The following is a 25289-nucleotide window of genomic DNA, read 5'->3' on the forward strand; positions in this document are numbered from 1 at the left end:
GGAGATCTTGCTGGAAACTGGCCCAGGACCGCATGCACAGCTGTGTTTATCTACTGTAGACTGCTGTGGGCTTAACACTGATGCCCAGGGGTGCTGAAGGGGCAAAATGCAGGCCTGCTGTGAAGAGGGGGGGGGGGGGGGGGGGGGGGGGGGGGGGGGGGCGGGGGGGAACTGCTGGCTGCAGGCAGGTATGCTCCTAGGGCTGAGGAAGAAGATGCCTGAATCTGAATGCCCTACTAAGCACAAAGGCTTGCCTATTTATAGTGCTTGAGAGTTGGTCAAAGTTGGCTGACTGGACATAAAGTTATTGAACTTTATGTGATGAAAATGTCATTAAATGCTAATAAAATACTATAAAATATTGGAAAAATACCAGATAAATCCTAGTTAATTTCCTAAGACTTCCATGATATTCTAAGTGATGCACAGGCATATGAATGCATGTTATGCAAAATGCAGAGTGCTTTCTGATGCAAACCCTAAGGCTTCTACTGACTCTACATGCATGAATGATTCTCTCCAAGTGGGTTAAGGGACTTGATTGACTGAGTGACTCGCTACGGCTAAGGAATGGCCTATGTAGCTCGTGCCTGACTTATCCTGGACTGAGGATATACAATGGGATCACGGCATATGACAAATATCATCCTACTGGGTTCTAATAATGTACAGATGTTGCACTGCTGATGATGAGCCATCTTGTCACCATGCACTGAGTGCAGAGTGCATGTGACAAAGTGTGCTGCCCTCCATGTTTGTAATGCGACGAACATTGTAAATGGGCTGAATTGCCTTCACAAGTGCTTCAGCCTCTAAACACCAAGTGTCTTGCATGATTGTGTGCACAAAATGTATCGATCTAGGGTGCACACGATCCTCCCACAACACCCACTCCCATGAGACAACAGTACGGAGTAGTCCTTGATGGACTCTCACAAGCCTCTCAACCACAATAAACATGTAAAGCAAATTTGGTCTTTGAAGACTTTAGCAACTCAAGATCATTGTTGGCCAGGACCTTGGGCCTCTTTGTCACAAATTAGACCTTGCTCTGAGATGTGTTAAGGATTTCAGCAATCCGTCTGATTTTAGCCACATCTTATCCAAGCTGTGGTTAGCACAAGGGGTCCACATAATATGTGGGAACTCATCCTCTAGCATCGTGCCCATGGGGACACAGTTTGACCCATTGTGGTGATGATCTGCACAACATTCTGTGGGCCAATCTCTAGCGTTGCCTCATGGAGATGCCTCCAAATAAATGCACGTGTGACCACTGTCCTTGCTATATAGAGGCATCAATAGCATGCAAAAAAAATAGTGCCCTTGCAAGAGGACACCAAAATGTTGGACACATTTCTCTTTCTAATGTCTGACCAGCCATCACAGAAGATAGTGCTGCCATATTTAACCCAATGCCCCTTCAATGGCTCCATCTCTAGCTCTTCATGCTCGTTGTCTTCTCTCAATTGGGTTTTGTGTAAGGATTCATAAGAGGGGCCCTCCCACTTATATCCAATGTGGTTAAATGCCCTTATTGCCTTCTTCCAATGAAGGGTACACACAATATGAAAGGACAATGCACATTGTATAAAGAGCTTGGTCAACTCTCTAGTGCCTCTTTTACAACCTACTCTTGAATCCTTGGTCTTATGCTTGCCCTCTTTAGGCCATGGCCACCACCAAGGGTGACCAACAAAGATGTCCTTTGATCTGGACGAGCAGAGCTAGACCCAACTCCAGTTTCCATACCACTAGGCATATTTGCTTGGCTCTGCATAGTATCCTGTGTAGGATTGGCATCCTAACTATTGTTTATCTGCTACCCAAATGAGGGACTATGGCCATGTCCATGTGTGCACATGACATTCCCTCCTACTAAACTTGATGAACCTTTGACCTTGGATGACTATCATCATCCCCTTGTCTCTTCTTGCATCCCCTTGTCTCTTCTTGGACTCCCAAACTTGTCATCCTTCCTTCCCAGCAACCTTTTCACTGAAAACCTTGCCATGTCTTTGATTCCACTCCACATCTGGTGTTGAGATCTGTGCATCTGTTCCACTTTGTCCCCTTGCCTTCATGCCTTGTTCCTGAACAACTACAATGGTCTCCTTCCCAAGGTTGATCATGGCATCCTTGCTCAAGTGTTTTCTTGAGTGCCTTCCTTGGTATGCCCCAAATGGAATCTGACCCTTAGGGCTGCCATTTCCTTGGGTTTTGCTGACACTTGGCTGTGTTACTGTTACTCTCCTTGGACTTGTGCAACGTTCCTGGGACACCTTCAACACTCATCTTTGTCGTGCTTGTTGCTTTGATACCAATGTCACATGTGTGGACGCTCTGTGTGTCTTCTTTCAGCCCTAAGTAACTGAATAGGAACCTTGATGCAAGTCACCAACAAAGACAGAGAGAGAAGAGAGAGAGATAGCTGTATTTTCAGTATATTCTATTATAACAAAAGATGTATGATTATGTGGCCTTCCAAAAAGATAACCTAAGACCACTCAAAAGACTTACTCTTGACTTTCCCAAAAGGGCTCAGATGCCCACAAATGAACGCATAAGAGGTAGTGGAATAGGCAAGACTTCATGTTCGGGCAACATATCATATGCAACATAGTAGCTCCTAGAACACCTATAAGGGTAGGGATAGATGATGTGATTTGGATGATGGCCATTAGACATCCTAGGCCCAAAACCTGGTGTCTGCTTATTAGCAGGCAAAGATGGCCATTAGACATCCCAAGCCCAAAACCTGGTGTCCACTTATTAGCAGGCAGAGGTCCCGGGGCAGTCACTCTTTAAGTAAGAAGTGCTCCTATCATGTGTGCTGAAGCCTCTATATAAAAAGTCCCTTCGTACATCTTTGAGACATTGTAGGATCTCCTAATGTGTAAAATCTCCTTTTCATTAGTGGTAAGGATGCATATGCACATGCATTGGTGGCACTTTTCGTGAAGAGTAGCATTATTCTTTATATTTGCTTATGTAAAAATGCCAAGCAAGCTTGGGATACGTTTACTACGCTTTACCTGGTATGTAACGAGCATAGTCACATGGAACGTGGAACGGGAGCGGGAACGAGGCCCGATTTCGGAACGGGGACATTTGGACTTAGAATGGGAACAACACATCATCATGAGAAGAAGAAGAAGAAGAAGAAGAGTGTATTATCGTCCATTGGGGGCCAAATATGACCCATGGGACCAACAAACTAGTACAAGACAAAAAAAATCTCCTTCTGTTACTATGAAGGGTAAAACTAGCAAGCTAGTGTGTGGCATAATGTGACTCAAGCTCCTCTCTATGTTTGACGAGTTGAGTGATGAATGCCTCGAAAACATTGGGTGTGGCTGTAAGTAATACTTGTGGCAGCTGTGTGTGGCCTTAAAGGAGTTTGCTGAAACTGCCTCGAATATGTGTATATCGTGGACAAAACCGTGACCATATGTTCTTCTGTCTCCATGGCCTTCATGTCACAAAATTTGTAGATTCTTTCCTGCCTTGGCACCTTCTGCCCTGCTCCTCTTTCATCTCAAGCTTCTGTGATCTTGTCCGAAGACATGCTATATTCCTTCGTGCATGGGGTGGCATTGGTGTGCTTATGTATGCTTGAGTGTTGTCCTCTCCTTGTGTGTAGAATGACCAAAAATCAGGATTAATGGCAGAGAGAGAGAGAGAAAGAAAGAAAGCTATATTAACGTCAACTAGAGGCCGAACTCGACCTATGAGACAAATCAATGTACAACTGTCAATGTCTTTCAATGTCTTCTGGAGAGAGAGAAAGAAAGAAAGAAAGAAAGATTTTATTAACGTCTTCCAAAAGACCGAACTCGGCCTATGAGACAAATCGGAGTACCTGTATGGGGTATCCTCTGTCATCCCAACAAAATGAAAAAGTACTGAACAAAAAAGCTGAATCTGGGTGTGTAGGGGATGGAGCTCTACTACTAGGAGAATGCAAAGCTATATGCATGGAGTATACAATCATGATATGCAACCTAGCTAGCTCCATCCTGTACCATACTGGGGGTATAAAATGGTATACATCAGTGAAGGGGGTGTCCACAGCTCCCTGAAGAACATGCCTGGGTGTGCTCTGAAGAGTAGAGTGAGAGAGAGAGAGAGAGAGAGAGAGAGAGAGGAGAGAGAGAGAGTCTAAACTCTAAAGAGTAGAGTGAGTGAGTAGAGAGAGATTACAAAATAGAAAATGTGGACATGTGGTAATGTCATAGCTATAGGAATGAGAGGTAATGACATTCCGTTCCATTCCATGCTCCCCACATACATCCATTCCCGGAACGCGTTCCGTCCGTTCCCGGAATGTGAGTTGTGTGACCAGCCGCCTCACGTTCCATGACGTTCCCACGCTCCCCACATGTGCTAAGGGGCGTTCCCATGTTCCAAGCATTTGGGAACAACCTTCCATGTGACTGTGGTAACGAGGCAAGAGTGGCCTACTTGCGCAAGTAGTTAGAGTCCAAGTATATGAATGACGGAGAGTTAATGGATGTGTTTCTCATAAGGGATTAAAGATCTCAAGGAGCAGCTTGCATATAGTGATAGAGTGTAGCAGGGTTAGCTACCCGGCACACTACGGGAGTGGTGATTCTACTCTGGGTAGTATGGTTTAATGTATGTGTGTATTCATCCTCCTATATTTTAGACATCTCACCTATAAACATACTCTAAATGAGGCCTATAAGTACGCCTTTTGTATACCCCGTATATTGCATGATTTAGTAATATCCTTCCGGTTAACTGACGTGATACCATACATTTGTATAGAGTGACTGCGGAGAGGCCCCACGTTGTATCTTTGATCCAGAAGAACATACTGCTGAGGCTTATAGCTAGAGGGTGTACGGTTCTATCTAGTAGGTAGCCCCTACTCATGCACACATCTAGGTCTAAGAGTGCTGTGTGTGTCTGTAATCATGTTCTTTCCATAGAAACAAAAAAATGTGTTTCAAGCCCCTTCTCTCCCTCCTTTCTCCTTCCTTGCTCCCTCCTTGGCTCACTTTCTTCTTCCCCCTTTGCTCTTCTCCTCTTTTCTTTTCCCCTTGGGCCTTTGCTCTCTTTTGTTCAAATGTTTTCTTCTTTCTTTTTTCCATTGAATCTCCATCTCCTATGTCCCATTTCTCCAAATTTTTTGACATGTTCCTTATTTTCCTGATTTGCACAAGGCATCACCAAAATCCCCGTGATTCTACCTGTGATGTATGGGAAGACACCATTCTAATTCATAGATACACCAATTAATGAACATGAAAAAGGGCTTAAAGATAAAAGTAAAAGGTACATCCGGTATGAAATGTGTGGTTTACAAGTATTGTGGTGACATATTGTGTGGTACTTGTGTGAAGGCACATTACACTTGGGAGACTAAGCCATAAGCACATGGGTGCTTTATCCCTTTGAGAGTTGACATTATACAGCTACCACTAGTGACCACTCTTAAGCTTTGATATATTTTTGTGATTTCAAGTTTGAAGTTTGAACTTTTGAAGCATTAGTTTATTAGAAATTAATTTTACTTTGTCTTTCAAACTTCACTATTGAATCTTAAGACTTTGCATCTTAGAGTCTAGGAGTTCATGCTTTGTTTCTATGTTTGAAGCTTTCAAATTCATGAATCATTATATTTTTTGGTCATCTATCTGTGTATAATGGTCTCTAAATGCTCTCAGTATGTTAAAAAAGTAATTAGTGTTTTGATGTTTCGAAACCTACTGTTTTTAAAAAAACATTGGGATGAAACGTTTCTAGCCAAAACTTCAAAAACCTCGAAATGACCTCAAGACGTTTCTTGTGACTGGTTCTTGCCTCCTATCCTTGATACACTCGATTCATACAGTTTGCCGTACACAGTTTTTTATGCTACTCCATGGTATGTAGTTTGGTTGGGTTTTTTACTGTTGTGCCACTGTGCATGATGGATGTGTTGATGGGATACTATTCTTGTGGGTCTTGTGTTGAGAAAAAGTACTTCTATTTTTACAGTGCATATTTGGAGACATTTGGAAGAATAATATGGGCACAGTTGGTTTGTTTAACAGGAGAACGAGTGGTAGTTGTTACTCATGGAGGTGTCTTATGGGCATTTCATCACCATGCGACAGGAGTTCCTCCACGTGGCAGAGTTTTGAATGCATCCATGAATGTGTTTAGAATAACAACCGAAAAGATTTGGAACTTGCGCATTTGGGGGGATGTGACACATCTGAAGGGAAGGATAGCAGCCAAATCATTCGCATTTGGGGGGATGTGACACATCTGAAGGGAAGGATAGCAGCCAAATCATTCGCTGATCAAGATTCAGTCTGAGGACAAATATGAGACTTGATGCACAGACACGTTTGACACATTGAAAGTTTTTGTAGATTAAACAGAATTGATATTGAAAGCCATTGTTTAAGGACGCGATGTTAATGAATAGCAAATCACAGTCAGACAGCCTTCTGACTTTTCGCTTGCAGATACATCCAGGTAGAGTGCTGTTGTCATATTCGAATGGCGGCCCGGGCACTTTCTGGCTCCCATCCGCCTCTTCCTAGTTTTTTATGTTTCTTTTTGTTTTTCCGCCTTCCTGCTCCTCGTTTCCCCTTCTTGCCTCTCCTCTTCAGTGCTTCTGAAGGCAGGTTTTCAGTTCTTGGGGAGCACTTCCTTCCGGCAAGTTTTGGCCTCTTTCGGTCTTCAACCCCAAGAGGACTCCCATTGCAGCCGCTCTGTCATCCCCGACCAAGGCTGCCGTCCCTTGCCTCTCCTTTTTAGAAGCGGACCTCCAGCTCCTCACTTCGATAATCGCATCCTTAGAGGCCTCCACTTTGGTCTGCAAGATTATTGGTAGCCACCCGGTGCACGGACAGCTCAGGGATCTTTTACAGACTAGCCTCCTTGGTGCACCTGGAAAGATCATTGATATTCATCCTTTGGGGCGTGGCTACGACCAGGTTGAGTTTGACTCTCCAGCAGCATCAGACATAGTCATGCAGTTGAGCCCTGTCGCACTGCGTTCAGCCTAGGCCTTCTTTGCGAGATGGCAGCATGGCTTCGACCTAGCACCCCCCGACCCTCTAGCTAGCGTTTTAGGCTTTCCTGTGACAGTCTTCTTTCTAGGCCTTAGGAAGGAATACCTTCCTCTCCTCTCGGTGATAGGTAGTGCTATCGGGAGAGTGATGGAATCCCCCTCCACCGCCACTTCAGTTCTTGCTCGGGCGGCCAGGATTCATCTACATAGCCTCTCCATATCTCTTCCTTGCCTCCAAGGAGCCCCTATTTTGTAGAGAGTAGAGTACTCTGCCCCCTAGGCAATGCTTCATTTGTAGGCAGATGGGGCATCTTGCTAGAAGTTGTCCTGATCATTAGTCCAGGAGACTGCTCCCAGTGGTCCCCCCCTCCCCCCCCCCCCCCGGCCCCTCCCCTCCCCCTAGTTCCAACTGAGATCCTCTTAGGGGGGTGGGAGGGAAGTTGGCCATCAGGCAGCAGAGCACCAGGATCTGGCCACGGCCGCCGACACTGATGCCAGAGAGTGGCAGACCCCGTTGGCTCTGAGACGGAGCTGCTAACTGGCTTCTAGAGCTGAGTGGCGCCGCCGAGCACACTAGATTGGCAGAGTACAGGAGGTTACAATTTCGTCAGAGAACCGTTTCGAGCATTTATCTCGGCAGCCAGCCAACCACCCGACGGCGATGCCCCCCCCTCCCCCCCCCCCTCGGTTACCTCAAGGAACCTATCTCCGGTCCCTCGTGTTTGGAAGCCGTTACCTTGCCGAGATTCCTCTCTAGGTTCCTAGATTCCAGTGAGGCCCTTTTACTTGCGGGGGTTTGCATTGTGCTTCCTGCACTCCTCATCCCAAATCTCTTAGTGACAATATCAAGGCTTTTCTCCCTCTACGTTCAGCTTGCATATAATGTCATTGCGCCAGTGCTTCATGGCATCCACCACGTGATCTTTGATCCACCTGGGATGGACCTCTTCACTGCCTGGGGCTGGCCTAAAGTCACTCGTGATTTGATTGACGATGTGGTCCTTCGTTGCGTGTTCTAGTTTATGCCATGTATTCATAAAGTTGTAGGCGAAAACTATATGGCATAAATCACGAATGCGAGTCTTCATCTCATTGCCGACATCGTTGAGGACTACATTTCCATCCACTACTCGGTATTGGTTACGAGTCAGATTGGGGGTAGAGGGGTTTGTGTTGAAGCGTCAGGATGAGTGTGAGCGTGGTGTCCCCTCGTAACTGTTGGTATGATGACAAACGTCGAGCCACATGCTCCCGTCTTAAGCATGAGATATGGATTGGGCAAATCAGGAAACGCCAAGCGCAATGGATTTCTCAATGGCTCAACGCAAGAAACGGGAGTCCTACACTCAGAAAGAGGATGACTTATATCGACTTTTCTTAGGGTCGATCTGCAAAGAGGCCCGGAGGAAACTCCGAGAACATCCCCCCCCCTGGACTATTGTTCAAGTGGCAGCAGCTGGTCCATGGACTTTGTGATGGGAAATTTTTGCGTGGGTTTTTGACTCATGTTTCGCTGGAAACGTGCATAACACGTGGGTTTCTTTGCTAAGTGGAAGGGCTTTAAGCCCTTGCTTTATTGGCCCAGGTTCGACTCTCTGCTGTGCTGTGCCTTGGTGTGGTGTGGTGTGGTGTTCACACTTGGGCTTTGTGGTGTGGTTGGCGCTCGCCGTTGTAGTTCGGTCGCTTTGCTTGGGGCCACGTGTTGGTTGGCTTTCCATGGTTGTTTGGTCACTGGTGGTGATTTCTGTCAGCTGGGCTTGTGTGGACATATTCGGCTTGGGTGGGCCCTAGCAGAGATCTGCACAGTAAAATAAAATCATATATAAAGCCATATTTTTCAAAGAAGCAGAAAACCCAAGAGACCCACCCAGACTCCAAGATTTCAGAAATCATCCCGTGAAGGGAGAGTTTTTTTTCAAGGAGTTAAGCTTGCAAAACGGCATTCTTTCCTTGAATGGTGTTCACGCACACTTTGTGCCTCTTATAGGTGGATGAGCTTGCATTTAATAAGGGTCAAAGGGTTTGGTATATTGAAAGGGCTATATATGCAAAGGCATTGTGCTTCATTTTAATATATCAATCAATATCAATCCACGTATTAATTTAAGCATGCAATCTTCCGTCTCTTTAGCATCTCGTCAAGTTCTCTCTCTCTCTCTCTCTCTCTCTCTCTCTCTCTCTCTCTCTCGTTTGTACACCACCATTGAGTCCCCTATGGTCGTGTTGTCATACTTGTACATTTTATTCTCACTCCACATTTTCCTCTTGATGACTGGAGGAACATCATTGTACTACTAGTTTGTCTCATAGGCCAATTTTGGCCTTTTGCAGACGTTAATATATCTTTCTTTCTTTCTCTCTCTCTCTCTCTCTCTCTACACAGTACCAGAGCAGCCACCACTACCGAACCCTCCAGACCCTTGTCCACCCACTTCTACCTTCTTCACAGCAGAGATGGTGAGGAGGGCCATCAACAGATTGCATACAGGGAGGGCACAGGATCATGAGAGCATTGTAGCCGAGCATTTCATACATGCTAGAGACATGATTGCAGACTTGCTAGCTCTCATGTTTAGTAGAGCCATGTGTGAGGGGTTTCCTGGGACTTGGAGTACTTCCACAATTGTGCCGGTACTCAAGTCTGGAGATCCGAGCGTGTCCACTAACTACCGCACCATTATGATTGGTCACTCGCTGGCCAAGCTATATGCCTCTATTCTTGAGCAGGAGTTGAGCAGATGGGTAGAGAGACAAGGGGTCCGAGCTCAGGGACAAGCCGGTTTCAGGAGGAGATTCTCTACTTTGGATCATATCTTTACCCTTAGGGCTATCATTGAGGAGGGCAGAGCACATGGGAGGAGGATCTACTGTGGCTTTGTGGATTTCCGCAAGGCCTTTGACACAGTGCCTAGAGCTAGATGATGCGCAGTCTACAAGACTTGGGGGTTCCATGTGAGCTCATTTGGGGTATTATGGCACTTTATGAGACAGTAGTTGGGCAGGTGCGGACTTCAGAGGGTCTCTCCCAGCCAGTACACTCCACTATAGGGGTGAAGCAGGGCTGCCCACTCTCTCCGACTCTATTTGGACTATACATTGATGAGATCTCTGATTATATTGGGACACGAGCTCTCATCAGCTAGCCATGGAGGGAGACACTTCATGTTGGTATGCGCAGATAGCATCCTGGTTTGAGCTCCATGGGTTCAGTTTAGACAGACTTCCACCCTTCCAGTACTCTCTGGAGGCACCCTCTCTCACCTTGACACATTCTGAGATTAGTAGAGTCATCAGACAGGACTTCATTCAGTTGGACACTAGGAAGACATGGCTAGATCCCTCACAGGAGTTGGGAACGAAGATGGCTTTCTATAGAGACCATCTTCTCCGCACCACTGAGGATGGCTTTATACTTTCACCGAGCTACATGGATACCCATTTGTCTCATGGATTGAGGTGCACCATTGGGCAGATCCGCACCTCTTCACATCAGTTAGAGATAGACAGGTAGATTTAGAGGCATACCTCTAGGGGATAGGATTTGTCAGATTTGTTGGATAGAGCCAGAGACGGAGGAACACTACATCTGTTCGCTGCACAGCATATTATGAGATTCGAGGGCGCTACCATTGCCTTTTCAAAGAGGGATTTGGACCACTGGCTAGAGTCATGGACTATTGTGATCAGCGATGCTTGGGTTTTTATCTCCTGGAGATCCACAGGCTCAGAGTCTCGATTATTTGTTGCGGGAAGAACTGCAGACCACTAAGAAAGATTGGGTGGAGGTGGTGAAGAAGCACAAACCCCCACAGAGCATCATACATGAGACTATTGAGGAGGAGAAACGCAGGAAGGATAGGGCCCTCCATGTGCGAGTACGGGGGCTACAGGCGGGGGCTTCCCCCAAGGAGGATGCCATGACACTTTGCCAGATGCTAGGAGTGGACGGGATCGCCCCCCCCCCCCCCCCTTTGCAGATACATGGAGGGAAGGAAAGGATATGCCACGAGCGACTCCTCATCATTAGATTCCTTGATGCCACTAGCAGACATGCCTTCTTAGACAGGCGGGCTGCCCTCAAGGGCACATAGGTGTACATGGGAGATGATCTCACTCTAGCACAGGTGGCACACCAACGTGAGGTGATGGTGACTGTTCATGAGGCCCGCAGAGCAGGCAAGTGGGCTATCTACAGAGATGGTAGAGTCATTATCACTGAGCGCCGTCCCAAATAGGGACGCGAGGTCTATGAGACCAAACACCTGGGGTTGGCAGTATGGAACTGCAATGGCATGCCATGGTCGAATCCAGGAGGCTTGGGCGAGATTCTCACAGGCATGGATGTCATTTTTTATACAAAGACTCATCAAAGCCCTGAGAGGGGCTTACCATACATAGCCGGGTATGAGTGGGAGTCAGCTTTTTGAGGCAAGACCCGCACATCAGGAGGAGTACGTGGCTCGGGGGGGGGGGGGGGGGGGGGTGGGGGGGGTTTAGCTGTCCTTTTTAGATCCCATCTCCGACAGATTCTCAGCATCATCCAGAAGGACGACGAGGATGCACGATATCTTTGGGTGCGGTGAGAGAGTCATCCACATTGCTGTGTTATTTTGCACCACGCCACTCCCCTTACGCCGCAGAACATGGCCAGTCACCGTACTTACCATTATATGGGGATATCATGGAGTTCTCATAGTTGGGGAAAGTCCTCTTGCTCGGGGATTTCAATTCTAGGACGGGAAGTCAACAGGTCCCACTACTCGATCTAGACGCACGACCCTATTAGACTACAGGAGCTGGACATCACTAACACAGGGCTGCAACGATCATCACAGGACCGGGAGGAGGTCGTAGTGTATGGGAGATATTTCTTTGAGCTGGGAGCTGCACATGGTCTCATTATCGATAACGGGATGTCCCGATGGCCCTCCTTCGGCGCCCTCACCTCCTTCCCCCACTTAGGGAGGCAGGTCTCACTACTTGATCTAGACGACCCTGTCAGACTACGGGAGCTGGACATCACTGACACAGAGCTGCATCGATCATCACAGGACCGGGAGGAGGTCACAATGTATGGGAGATATTTCTTTGAGCTGGGAGATGCACATGGTCTCATTATCTATAACGGGATGTTTCGTCGATGGCCCTCCTTCAACGCCCTCACCTCCTTCCCCCACTCAGGAGGTACTAGCACTGTGGACTACCTTATAGGATCTCCGGCTTTGGCACACCTTATCCCCGACTTCTCCATTCTGCCACCCCCTTTTGAAGCTGACCATGCCTATCTCTCTTTCACTCTTACCTGCACACCACCCGTCCCTCCACCACCACCCCCCATCTCACATTACACTCAGGTCCTTTTTGATCACGAGCTTGACCTTGTTTACTCCAACCACATCTACCGCCAACTCCAGGATGTGGAACCTACTGTCCCCCTATCCACCCTCACAACACAACTCACCACCATACTCCACACATCCACCACTACTTCTTTCATCTGCACACGGCGGTCTTCTTGAGAGAGCCTCGGCCCCAGCCACCCCGCTCCCTCCCTCGCCAGCCAACCATCACCAGTTTCTTCCGGACCCAGGAGGTGGAGGACACCGACATAGTGGATCTTGTGGACCCTCCACGAGCTGCTCTGGACCTACCTCGCTCGAGAGGAGTTACCTCGGACCGAGCCTCTGCACTCCAGCGTGCCCGACGCCCTCGACCCCCCCGTTGACCACGATCACCTCATCAGCTCCAGAATGCTCCACCGCCATCGAGCTACCTTTCCACGTGACATAGTTGAGGGAGACCTCTCGGCCATACTCTTCAGCCCCATGCTTGATATTTTGGAGAGTGGTATACCATCTACTCAGAGCTGATGTTGCTCTCATGTTTCTATGTTCTTAGTACTCCATGATGAGTTTCCATGGACACTTTTGTATCACCCCAGTGAGATAGCTATGTTTATGTTTTCTTTCTGTTTTATTTTCCATTCCATGATGAGATATGCCATGGACGTTATTGTATCACTTTGGTCTCATATGCCCATTGGGTCTTTAGTAGACGCTTAATATCTCTCTCTCTCTCTCTCTCTCAGTTGTTGTACCAGCTTTGTACAGTCAGAGAGCTATTTTGGTAAGCTTCAGTTTAAAACTTGTTGCAAGTGTTTTAAGTATGGTTCTATGGAGTCAAATCAATGTTAATACATAGCTACTCAACACTCTTGAAGCTTTTGAACTAGGCGGTTTGCGTGAAGTCTATGTGCTGAACAAGAGTGTTTGCCAAGCTGAGGCCGATTAGTGCAATAGCTCTCTCGTTGCGTTGTCACTACCACAGCTATTGCTTTTTTGGGCTCGTTGGCCCCTGGGTATTCGTCATCTCCAGAGATTATGCTCCAAACACCCTCCCTCAAGAGAAGCTGCATCTTGGTGTGCCAGGTAGGAAACCCAGCACCAGAGAACCTGTCGATTGTAGTGGTTGATAGAGCCATAATGTTGATGCAGGGGCTTCAATGTCGATCCAAAGGGTTGACTTTTATAAAAAGCCCTAATTTTTTCGACTATTGCAAGCTTCAACTGAAGCAATTATGGTGGCTTATAATGATCAAGAAGCAACATTGTGAAGCATAATGAAATCCTTGAGCTAAGGAGATTAAGACATGGATTAACAAAGCATAGGTGTGATTAGTATAATCATACACCCATTGTATTAATTGAGTTACCTCTTAAATAGGGATCATGGTTACATTGATTCACTGAAGGAACTCGTGGGCATAAACCTAGGGAGCACCTTCTGCTAAACCTCCTTCATAAAGCCTAGAATCTCTCCACCTCTCCATAACTCATGGGCTCTGATTTTAAACTCATCTAGTGGTGCTTTTACATGGATAAAATGATGTCCCTTGTTCCCTAATGTCATAAAGAAAATTTTGGTGTATTTAATCCAACACTCCCCCTCAACAAAATATCCATGACTAAAGTTGATGACAATGCTAGTCCTAGTTAGTGTTTACAATGATATGTATGATGACCATGCTGGTGCCCGTGGGTCTTACTCTAGTTAGGTTTACAATGCCATTTATGATGCCAGATGCTAGATCCTAGTTATGTTTACAACTAGTTCAGGATATGGGAATGAGTGTAGAAGGATAGGTTTCCTTTCTTTTAGAAAGGCCAGCTATCTTCAAGATAGTTGGTCTCATGTGAGGCTCCTACTTCTTCCTTTGCTTCATCTCCACTTGAATGTGCTTCCTCTGTAAGTAAGGCCTTTCGAGCCTTTTTCCTTAAAAAACAATCCTTCTCTTCATGGTTAGTTTTTCCCCGTAGAAGCTAGAAGACTTCTTAGGAAACTCCTTTGTCTGAAAAGATTCTTTGAAGGATGTCTTTGATCCGTGTTTCTTGTAGCCTCCTTGGTTAAAGTAAGCATCCTCCTTGTAAATGTGCCCTTGCCTTTGCTTGATCTTCTTCTCTTCTTTGAGTAGGGAAGCCTCTACATCCAGTAATGAAGAAGAAGGGAGGTTGGTAAGTGTGGTAACAATGTTACCATACTCATCTTGTCGTAGACTCTTTAGAAGCACTGTAGTAACTTCATCATCTTCAACATGTTTGTTGATTCTTACAAGTTGGGTTAGCATGCTCTTCATATAGTTTAGAAGAAGGGAGGTTGGTAAGTGTGGTAACAATGTTACCATACTCATCTTGTCGTAGACTATTTAGAAGCACTGTAGTAACTTCATCATCTTCAACATGTTTGTTGATTCTTGCAAGTTGGGTTAGCATGCTCGTCATATAGTTTAGATGAGTGGGAAGAGAATCCCCCACATTCATTTTTAATTCAAAGAACTTTATAGGAAGAGAGATTTTGGAGTTCTTGGCTTGTGCTCCAAACAGTACGTCAAGTGTCTCCCACCCAAGCTTCATTTGAGGTGTCTTTTCCATCAATATGGTGTATGAGATTATTTCTTAATCCTAAGGCTATAATAGCAAGTGCTTTTTTATCTGGTTAGCCATGTAGCCTTTGCATCCCTTGTACTTGGTTTCTTATCTTTACCATTTGCAACATACCACAAACCTTTCTTCATTAAAGTAAATTTAATTTTAGTTTGCCAAGTGTGAAAATTGTTCCCTTTAAACTTGTCTATCTTCATTGAATAAGCCATTGTAGGAAAGGTCTTACCTTTGGGATGAATACCCAAAAAGCAGTGTCTAGTCCCTTTACATGTTTTAATGGCAAGACAATCTAGAATTCACCCTCTCCATACAAATGCATGTTGTTCTCAAAAATTCACTTAGACCCATAGTCCTTGCAAAAAACATAGTAGTGTGGCTTCTTTTTTATCTTTGTAATCTTCTTTTTAATATAGTTTCTATTAGACGATTCACTTGAGCTTGGCATTATGAAGGTTCAAAAGAAGAGTGAATATGAGCTTCCAATACTAATAAGCAATGAACTTTCAATGAGCAATGAGCTTCCAATACTACTAAGCAACCATAATATGAGTTGATAGAAGCTTGTGACAATTTTCCATTGGCATGATTGAACAACCAATTGCAAAGAAAGAATTGGATTAGGGATGCTTAATCATTGATTAGAAAATCTTAATCCTATGTTGCAAACTAGCAAACAAGGCCACTTCGGTGGAGACTTTTTTTGGTAACAAAATCACTAATTCTAAGGTTTTCTTGAAGTTGAAGTTCTAGGATTTGAAAATGCTAGATAATAAAGAATTAAGTGATCACCTTGCCAAGTTCTACTCACTAGTTCAACAGCTCATCGTTAGTCTTAAGTGTGAGCCTGATGATGAGGACAAGGTAGCAGTTCTCACCAAAAGTATGCAAGATGTTACCTAGTTTCAACAAACCATCGAAATCATGCACATAGCTTCAACATCATTTGAAGATATGGTACCCTTGCTACTAGAAAAAGACAGAAAAAACAAGGAAAGTCAATCAAGTAGCATTGTAAAGTATGACAAAGCTTTTGTAGGAGAACAAAAGTGGAGAACCAACAAGAAGATTCAGTGCAGGTTCTACAAGAGAATGGGCATAAAGAGGTCAACTGCTTCAAAAAGCTAGAGAAAGAGCAAGAGAAACGCCATGCAAATCTTGATGTTGAAGATGAGGAGGAATCTACTGAAGAGGAGAACATATCTGTAACAACGCCCCAACTCTCCCTTGATGAGGTGGACGAAGATTGGGCATTCTAGCTGCCTTTATCAATGTCTTTGCCTTGGGTAGTCTCCCTAAAATCTGATTGGATCTATGTGTGTTTGCCTTAAGTTATAAAAGGCTTCTTTTTCTCTATCCTAGTTAGGAGACATGGGGTGACTAAGTGCTAGCCTTGCTACCACGGTCTTACCTTGACTACTATGGCATGTAAGGTGAAGATGGTGAGGTAGGGTCGATGGGGTAGGTGGTAGCAACTTTTCTTTTGCTTTCAGGTCTCACTACCTTCACTCCGAAGGGGGGATTGTTGGGATATATTGGAGCTTGTATGTGTGTGAACATCCCCTTTAATAGTTGTAAGTGTGCTTTAGAGTATTCGCGTGTGAATCACCTCTTAGAGGTGGATGGGATCACATTTAATAAGGGTAAAAGGGTTTGGTATATTGAAAGGGCTATATATGCAAAGGCCTTATGCTTCATTTTAATCCTTTGTCCATGGACGTGTTTCTTGCAAAGTGTAAGTGTCAAAGATAGATGGGGTGTTCAAGGACGCATACAAAACTTCAAGTTTTGGCTTGAGGATGATGTTCAAGGTTGGTGCTTTTCTTTGCCCCAAGCTATTCTTCAAGATTGTGATGCATTAGTACATGCTTTTTGTACAAGGTTTGGGCCCGTTGGGAGCCTACAAAGTTGTGGGTGGAAATTCTAAAATTGTCAAAAGCTCCTAGAGAATTTGTGCAGCAGTTCATGGCAAAGTTTAATCGCAAATATGTCCGTTTTGAGTGAGCGGTGACTCAAGAACAGGCAGCGGTGGCCCAACTCGTGCTCCTAGCCCTAAGGCTACTTTCTGACGTTAAAATCGCTTTATTGATGCTTTGGATCTCCTGTCCTACAAATCAAGGTTCGAGGACGAAGGCTAGCCACTCTTTAAGATGCCATTTAGATTGTCGAGGAGACAGAGACAAAGATGCGATTGGCCTTGTGTCTTCCATCATCTTCGGAACTAGATGCTACTCAAACACCGGTTGTTGCTCCTCAAGGTGAGAGTTTAGTGGATCATTGGTTAATAAGCTTTGCTAACCTTCGAGTTCAATTATTGGCAGCAACAACCAAGAAATACACAATGTAGAGAGGGGGGTAGCCCAAGTGGAGTATTTCATTGCCAAGAATGTGGCCATGTGCGTCTCAATTGTGCGAGGCTCTCGGAGGCCAATCCTCTTCAATGCTAGGAGCTAATGTGTTGGGTGTGTCTATTGAGGAGAGAGCTTCGGGAAGCCTCGAACAAGTCGAGGCGGAGGTTCTTGTGAGCGAAAGAACTCTTGCTCAAGTGGAGGTGAACACGGAATAAGTTTAGACTTCTCGTATGGTACAGAATCGTAAAAAGAAGAGCTTGAGGAGGAAGATCAGATTGGGTGATTTTGGCCTTGGCACCAAGGCCTACGACTTGATGGAGCATCTATGAACACTCAAGGTGGACATGACTCTTTTGAACTTTCGGCTATTTGTCCAAGCATGAGGAAACGATGGTCACGAGCTATTAGTATAAGGTCATCCAAGCAACGATCCAGGGGAGTTCGAGGCAAGTGATGTTACAATCCATTTGCATAATGATTTGCTAGTGGATTGATGTGATTATTGAGGGCTTAACCATTCGTGGAGCCTACATTGATTTTAATGGAGGAGAGGCTATGAATGTTATGAGTCTAACTACCATGGAAAATCTTGGGCTTTGTTGTTATGAAGCTTCTTCCTTTTGTATCAAGTTGGCCAATAATTCTCGTATACAAGCTCTTGGGGTGATTAGGAAGCTTAACATTGGTATATGTGGTATGTGTCTTCAATTTTTTAGGTTATTCCTACCAAGGTGGACGGAGCGACCTACGCCCTTATCTTGGGAAGGCCTTGCATGCATTACAAGTTGACATGATCCAAAAGTGGAAGACGGGAGATTTTCTTATGCAATATGGTGACGATTGAATAAGGTACAACGTTTGAAGTTGGCAAGCTCAACAGTTGAATAAGGTACAACATTCGAAGTTGGAAAGCTCAAGAGATTTTCGTATGCAATATGATGACAATTGAATAAGGTACAACATTCGAAGTTGGCAAGCTCAAGAGTTGGAGGAAGAGACAACCTCCTATGATAGTGGAGAGTAAAACATCGATGCTACAAGCTCTTCTTATGATGATGAGGAAGAGGATTCACCACTCAACAAGATTTCTATGGACGTGTTGGGGTTCATCTTGATGTTTTATATTGGGATACCATGTCGGCACATGAGAGGACTAATAATGCTAAGATGTTAGGATGCTTGGATCCTCTTTAACGGAGGAAGAGAAGGAGGATTATCTTGATATACTTGATGGTTTTTCCTTTCCAAGGTGAGATTCTTGATTGTCTAGTAGGTCATGAGATGTGTATAGTGTGTGATGGGTATTTGGGCTACTTCTAAAGTTGTATTGCCGAGGAGAACCAAGTGAAGACCACTTTCATTACACCATGGGGATGATTTGATTATCGTCTGATGCCCTTTGGATTCACCACTGTGTCAGTGACGTTTCAACACTTTGTGAATGCGGTGTTTGATCCATATCTTGGTATGTTTTTTCATGTCTATTTGGATGATTTTTCTAGGATTAGGCACCGTGAGAAAGTTTGTGAAGCTTTTGAGATACTTGATAAGGTTCAAGGATCTCTCAACCCTTCATAAGTGTCACATTGTTGAAGCCAAATTTTGTTTGCTTTGCCATGTGGTTTCATTCGATGGTATTGCTTTGGATCCTCAAAAGGTGGAGGCTATTCTTTCTCTACCTATTCCTGAATCGACTTGCACATTGTTGAATTTCGTCAATGAGATTTAAGTATTATACACATTTCTTGGAGGAGCTTGTTGCCAACTTCTCTACCCTCTTCAACGTCTTACTCTTTAACCATGTGCTTATGTTTGGAACGAAGCACATCAAGCCATATTTGAGGCCATGAAGCAAGCCATTGTGGAGGCTTCTATCCTTACGCCTCCTAATTGAGATGAGGAGTTCTATGTGTGTTTGAGTGTTGGCAAAGAGACTTTGAGGGCTATTCCATTACAAGAAGGTGAACAAGGTTTTATGTAGCCAATCTACTACTACATTGGGCGCGCGATGCTTACGGAGATGATGTATATGGATAAAGAAGTTTGGTTTGGTTCTTCTCTTTGTGGTAAGGAAGCATCGTTCATATCTTCTTACTAAGCACTTTATGGTCTGTATGGATGAGAAACGAGGAACATGGAGGAGAGTAAAGAGCTAGTGTTTGGGACTATCTCAACACAAAAGGATCCATGACATCATTCTCATAGCGTGTCCTCAGTTGAGCCTGTAGCCTCAAAGCTAGGCTGATAGAGGAGTGCCATTGGAAACTGCAGAGCCCAACTCCATTGGGCAAGAGATATCGTACCCTAAAATGGATGGTTTCAAGTAACCTCTCCCTTACATTCCATCTCCATTGGAAACTACAGAGCCCAACACCATTGGATAAGAGATCCCATACCCTAAAACAGAGGGTTTCGTGTAACCACTCTCTTACATTTCACCTCCCTGTGAATACACACAAGACATGTTAAGGACGACGTTTGAAATGGAAGGAGGGGTTGCGACAAACATAGCACCTTGTCAGGATCTTTAAGATCCTTGGAGAAGGAATTCTAATTTCTCAACACAAAAATTAGAGCATAACATATATTTGCACAAATTAAGAGCATAAACCTTAATAAACAAAATAAAATAAACAAGAGAGATGGAGAATAGACTAGAGGTCACTGTCAATGCAAGAGTGGGTTGAATCTTCCTTAGGATGAGTGTGGTCCTTGTATCACTCACCCATATTTATATATATGCGAAAAAGTGTTTGCTTTCTCAAAAGATAATTCAAAAAACAAGCACAAGTGCTTTTAAATTTATGAGTGTGCAAGCTCTACAAAAATATAGTAAGCATTAATATAAATTCTTGGGCCTACCAAAAGTATAAAATACTATTTGGTATGTACAAAGGTATCATCTGGAGCTTAGCCTTACAAAAATATTGATGTCTAAATATGAAACCATAAAAGGTGTTCACATGTCTTTCAAAATATCTCATAGTGATCCAACACATCTTCCATCCACAATTAACACATAATCTGTCACTCAATCTCATCGCCTTTCTCTAAAATAATATTAGTCATTGCACACAGCTGATTAAACATATTAATCCTAACCATATCATACCAGGGTACACAGCTTGATTAAACACATTACTCTTGGTAGATAATAAAAATAAAAGATGCATCCAAATAATGTCTCGAAATAAAATAATGGACGTCCTCATAGAGGTTACATTTTCTCTTGCTCGAGTTGCAATTATCCTCAATTTCATGGATGGTATGAGTGGATGAGATTTTGTTAAGACCAGAAAAACTTTCTGGCATGCATTTGGCATGAGATATTTAACATAAGTGTTATCAGTGCATGTAGTGATGGTCTCATTGGTGAATGATAGAATTAGGTATAAGATATTCTAATCGGATAATGTTGAAAGGTCCATAAAATTTATGAGCTAATTTTAGTATATGTTACTTTCTTGTTCTGAATTTGTGCTTTTATTTTTATCATTTTTAAACTTAATTGTGATTATTTTGTTTTTAAAAAAAGAAGCATATGAGATGGAAGTGTATCTCCAACACATCTTCCATCCACGATTAACACATAATCTGTCACTCAATCTCATCGCCTTTCTCTAAAATAATATTAGTCATTGCATACAGCTGATTAAACACATTAATCCTAACCATATCATACTAGGGTACACAGCTTGATTAAACGCATTACTCTTGGTAGATCTAATAAAAATAAAAGATGCATCCAAATAATGTCTCGAAATAAAATAATGGGCGTCTCCATAGAGGTTACATTTTCTCTTGCTCGGGTTACAATTACCCTCAATTTCATGGATGGTATGAGTGGATGAGATTTTGTTAAGACTAGAAAAACTTTCTGGCATGCATTTGGCATGAGATATTTAACATAAGTGTTATCAGTGCATGTAGTGATGGTCTCATAGTGAATGATAGAATTAGGTATAGGATATTCTAATCGGATAATATTGAAAGGTTCATAAAATTAAAGATCATTGGAAAGATCTTAAAGAGTAGGATCTAAATCTATGATGTCCGACAAATTTGGAGTTAATATGCGCAAGATACGGCCAAAACTATGTTGAAAAAGTAATTCCCAAAGTATGAGATTTTTTCCAAGTTATCTAATATTATCTTCATAGCGCTAATTATAAGATCTTATGCATACAAGTGCATGCATAATGCATAAGAGCTATGCATTATCTATGTACATAGCTCTATGTGCTCGGGTTTACTTATAGTAAATCCCCCAAGTCTATGCGTAAGAGCTTATGCATAAGGCTTGTGCATAAACGCTTGCATGTAAAGACTTTCATATGTAAGAAATGAGAGAAAGAAAAAACCAAGTGCACAAAGGTGACACACAAGGGAGCCAAGTGAGAGAGATGATGAGGAGAGAAACCTTAATAAAGAATGATTGTAGATGTCACCTTGAAGGAACCCTTCTTGATGTGCTCAAGAAGGGACCCTTATACAAGTACAAAGAATGCATAAGCCAAGAGCTTGCATAAAGCTTTATAAAGTTTTACGCATCTAGCTGTATAAAGCTTAATATGCCTCTATGTGTAAGATGTATGCAAAGAGGTCTATGCATATACTTCTCTACATAAGTTCTATGCATAGATCTATGTATATGTCTCTATGCATAGCTTTATATGCAAAAGCTCTATGCATTGAGCTATACATAGAGGAGGAAGGAGTATGCACCTTTGATCAACCTTGACAAGAGAAATGGAGAGAAGCCTAGAAAGAAAAAGGGAGGGATGGGGAGCAACGGAAAGATCTGAGGTCTCTCAAGCTGTGTTGTAATGTAGTAGAGTTTGAAGTATTTTCAGGGTTTTTCAAAAAAACGCTCGCCTAAATTGACATGACAATAATTTATATACCAGTGCTAAAAGAACAGTAATCTGGTGCCCTTGTTTATATCAAAAGATTTATGTACTGATATGCCAAATTATTACATTTCAATTTGACACATACAATTTGTTTAAATGCAAACAAAGGGGAGCTCCGTCTAGAGAAGACATAGCTGCATCGCGAGGTTTGGATGGGTTTAGTACAGAAAAGGAGGACTGTAGGTCTCCCAATGAAAGAAACGAATTACAATTCTGAGAATTAGGGCAAACCAGAGCCGGAGAAGCTCCAAGGACTGTGCAATTATGGAATTGCATGCAGCCCATGAATATATATATATATATATATATATATATATTGTTGATTGGATGCAGTGCTGCTGCTGCTGCAGCTAAGGGTACTGGCTTCCTGCAAAAGTTTGCCCGAATTGCCAATTGGAGTCGGCGGCGTTGTAGCTCACGCAGGATGCGCCGTCGCTTGTGATCACTTCGAAGGAGAGGCTCTGCCCCACCAGCCGTTTGGTGCACTCCCAATTCTGGCCCCAGTTCCTTTTCATGCGAATCCACCCCGTTTTGGAGCCCTTGATGCGCACCGCCTTCACGTCCCCGGCGCCTCCCACGTTTGTTATCAGCACTAAGTTGAAGTAAGGGTTCCCGTTGATGCTGAACTCGATCCCTCCACTCTTGTGGCATTTCACCCTGCACTCAAAACAAGACATAATTAGCTGTGCTGCTCCAGGAATTTGCTTATTCTATGGTAGCACTGGAATCATGGACTGCAGAGACGAATAGAATAGAGATCAGCAAGAAGTTGCAAAAAATTTGATTCATTACTGGGGCTATAGACTCATGATATTGTGCAGATGATGAGAAGCGCGGAGAGAGATGATGAAGAACCTTCTGAATTCGACGGGAACAACGCCTGCAATGTACTCTGCGATCTTGAGGAAGGAAGGCTCGGCCAGGTCGAAATGGACGCGGGGGGGGTCGCACCACCCACCAAGGCTGCCGGTGGGGCAGAAGTTGGTGGCCGTGATGGTGATGCTGCCCGCCTTGCAGCCTGCGTTGGCTCCATAGCATTTGAGCTCGAAGCACGCCCCGCACGCTGCACCTCCTCTAAATAGCGGTGCGCTCAACGCCGCCGTCGCCGTACCATACCCCATACTGTACAAGTTGCCATAGCCGCATGCACCTCCTGCGTGTGCCCACAACAGAAACATGGTCTTGAAAGCTATACAAGCTGCGCTTGGCTTGGCTTTGTTTTGTTTTGTTTTTTTTATGATTAAAATCACTCCACACAGGGGTGAGGTAAATAAAAACGGGGTGTTGTTGGGGGTGTGGTGGTGGTGTGCACTTCCTTTGGAAAAACGGGGTGTTGTGGGGGGAGGAGGGGGTGGTGTTGTTGTTGTGTACTTCTTTTGGAAAAACAAGAAAATTACCCATGGTGCCAGAAGCATCACTACCACCATAGAATGTTGCATGGCCTTTCTTCCACTTGAGGTAGGGGGTGTAGTCTCCACCACAATCTCTTACAAGAAGAATCAATGATAGAAGCACCATCATGCCAACAAATGTTAGGTATTGGTTGATGAGTTGAGCCATGCTTTCCATTGGGTGAATTGGTGTGTTGGAGAGAGAGTACAAAAAACCTTCTAGTTTTGTGGAGCTTGTTTGATGGTTTCCCCAAGAAAGTTTATGTATTATAGGGCCTTGTGTGCTGGCTCCCACTCCCTCTCATGCCTCTTTAAAAGTGCCATCTCAACTTATTATGTACACAACTTAAGGTGGATCTTGTCCCTTGCTTTTAGCTCAGCCGCGTGCTCGAAAAAAACATATTTTTCAACCAACCAAAATAAGAACGCTTAAATTTATCCAGCTTTTGTTTCTGAAATTTTTACTACATGTTGGTTTTATAACTAAAGTATATGAAAAATCATTCCTTAAAATAAAGGCTACTTAATATCTCTGCCGCCCACGATTTTTCTTAATTCTGGTCGGTACAAATACATTAGAATGGTATTTGTTTCTAACACTGGAGCGCCCTTGCCTCCCCTCTTCCTACCTTATAAGAGTGTGTCTAGGCCTCAGCCAACCCTTTAGTTAATCTTTAAATTGTAAAGAGATGAGCATCTGTGGTAAACCTAATTTTTCATTGTGAAGAAAAACTTGCTACTTGCTTTTCCAAGGCATCAAAATTAAGATGGCCTTATCCCAAAGCCTCACTATTTTTATAAAAAAATCAAGCTTTTAATTCTTGATTATGTGTGCTCCAAAGAAATGGCAAGTTTTTTTAAAAAAATCATTATTATTATTATTATGTGGTGTGCAATGAAATGAAAAGTGTATTTGCGTTCAATAGGAGGAGGAAAAGCGAACCATTGATTTAGAGCATTTTGCAAAGTCGGCAGCATCGCCAGCTAAAGTGCCCAATAAGTTTACTTCAATCCTAGCATGCCGCCGTGATTGAAGTCTTTTTTTCCTCTCGCTTTTTTTTTCGTTTTTCTTATTTTTTTAAAAAAAAAGAGAGTAGCGATTAGTCTCCCAATTCACACTGAGCTACTTGGGCACCTTCACGCATGTGCTGTGATGCAGCTTGGAGAAAGTTATTGGCGGCGATTCCGCACAAAAGCCTTTGCATTTACTTGTGTGTGGGTGTCGTGTTGCAAACATGGCCCCTTTTTTTTTAATTAAAGTGTTAAATTCTAAAATTCTTTGCACCATCATGGAACAGAATTCTCTTATGTGCACAGCTTCCATCTTCATCGGCTGCGTTCCCCTTTTCTTTTTGCCGAGATTGCTCTTGCAGTGTTGCGAAAGGCGTAGAAGCATGCGAGTAGTACGGCAAACCGTACTCCCGAGTACATTGCAGCGAAGCCAATGAATGTATTGGGCATATAGTATTTATAAAAAGCTTTTTTGTATGTAATTTAATGTGAATTATTAAAGCTTGGTGGCTCTTCACGTTTTGACTCAGTGATGTGTCAAAAATATTAAATCGGCCTGTGCAAGGGTGGCGCATCATGGGGACGCCTGCTGGCCAAAAAGGGGGCGCCCGTCTCCAGCCGGCGGGCGCGGGCGCCCATTAATGCAAGCACAT

General features: G+C 43.8%; 2 protein-coding genes across 6 annotated transcripts in view; one reads left to right on the forward strand and one right to left on the reverse strand.

The window, feature by feature from the left end:
- The window catches only part of LOC147642180 (phosphoglycerate mutase-like protein 4), a 51080-nt gene extending 32400 nt beyond the window's left edge, over nt 1-18680 (forward strand). For 2 of the 5 annotated variants that reach the window (XM_086775495.1, XM_086775533.1), the window contains 2 exons: nt 6063-6202; nt 6256-6481. In XM_086775495.1, the coding sequence (XP_086631621.1) occupies nt 6063-6202; nt 6256-6330 (215 nt within the window). In that variant the 3' untranslated portion in view covers nt 6331-6481. Of the gene's footprint in view, nt 1-6046; nt 6482-18037 lie in introns of those variants that run through there. The other 3 variants (XM_086775603.1, XM_086775660.1, XM_086775550.1) reach the window with 3 other exon arrangements.
- A 3568-nt stretch (nt 18681-22248) lies between these two features.
- On the reverse strand, nt 22249-23953 carry LOC147642181 (expansin-A4-like). Its single transcript, XM_086775944.1, has 3 exons — nt 23632-23953; nt 23090-23387; nt 22249-22891 (listed from the first exon to the last, which is right to left on the reverse strand). Exons 1-3 carry the CDS (start codon nt 23801-23803, stop codon nt 22585-22587), a joined length of 777 nt encoding a protein of 258 aa, XP_086632070.1. The 5' UTR covers nt 23804-23953; the 3' UTR covers nt 22249-22584.
- Nucleotides 23954-25289: the final 1336 nt, after the last annotated feature.

This window comes from Cibotium barometz, chromosome 1, assembly GCF_041138505.1.
Source record: "Cibotium barometz isolate CiBa-2024 chromosome 1, ASM4113850v1, whole genome shotgun sequence".
NCBI lineage: Eukaryota > Viridiplantae > Streptophyta > Polypodiopsida > Cyatheales > Cibotiaceae > Cibotium > Cibotium barometz.

Bases quoted from the DNA above. Each gene is read 5' to 3' on its own strand.
- LOC147642181 (XM_086775944.1), bottom strand. From the start codon at position 23,803: ATGGAAAGCATGGCTCAACTCATCAACCAATACCTAACATTTGTTGGC. The intron at 23,388-23,631 runs GTAATTTTCTTG...GGGCACACGCAG, and splicing joins TGATGCTTCTGGCACCATGG to GAGGTGCATGCGGCTATGGC. The intron at 22,892-23,089 runs GTTCTTCATCAT...TTTTGAGTGCAG, and splicing joins GTTCCCGTCGAATTCAGAAG to GGTGAAATGCCACAAGAGTG.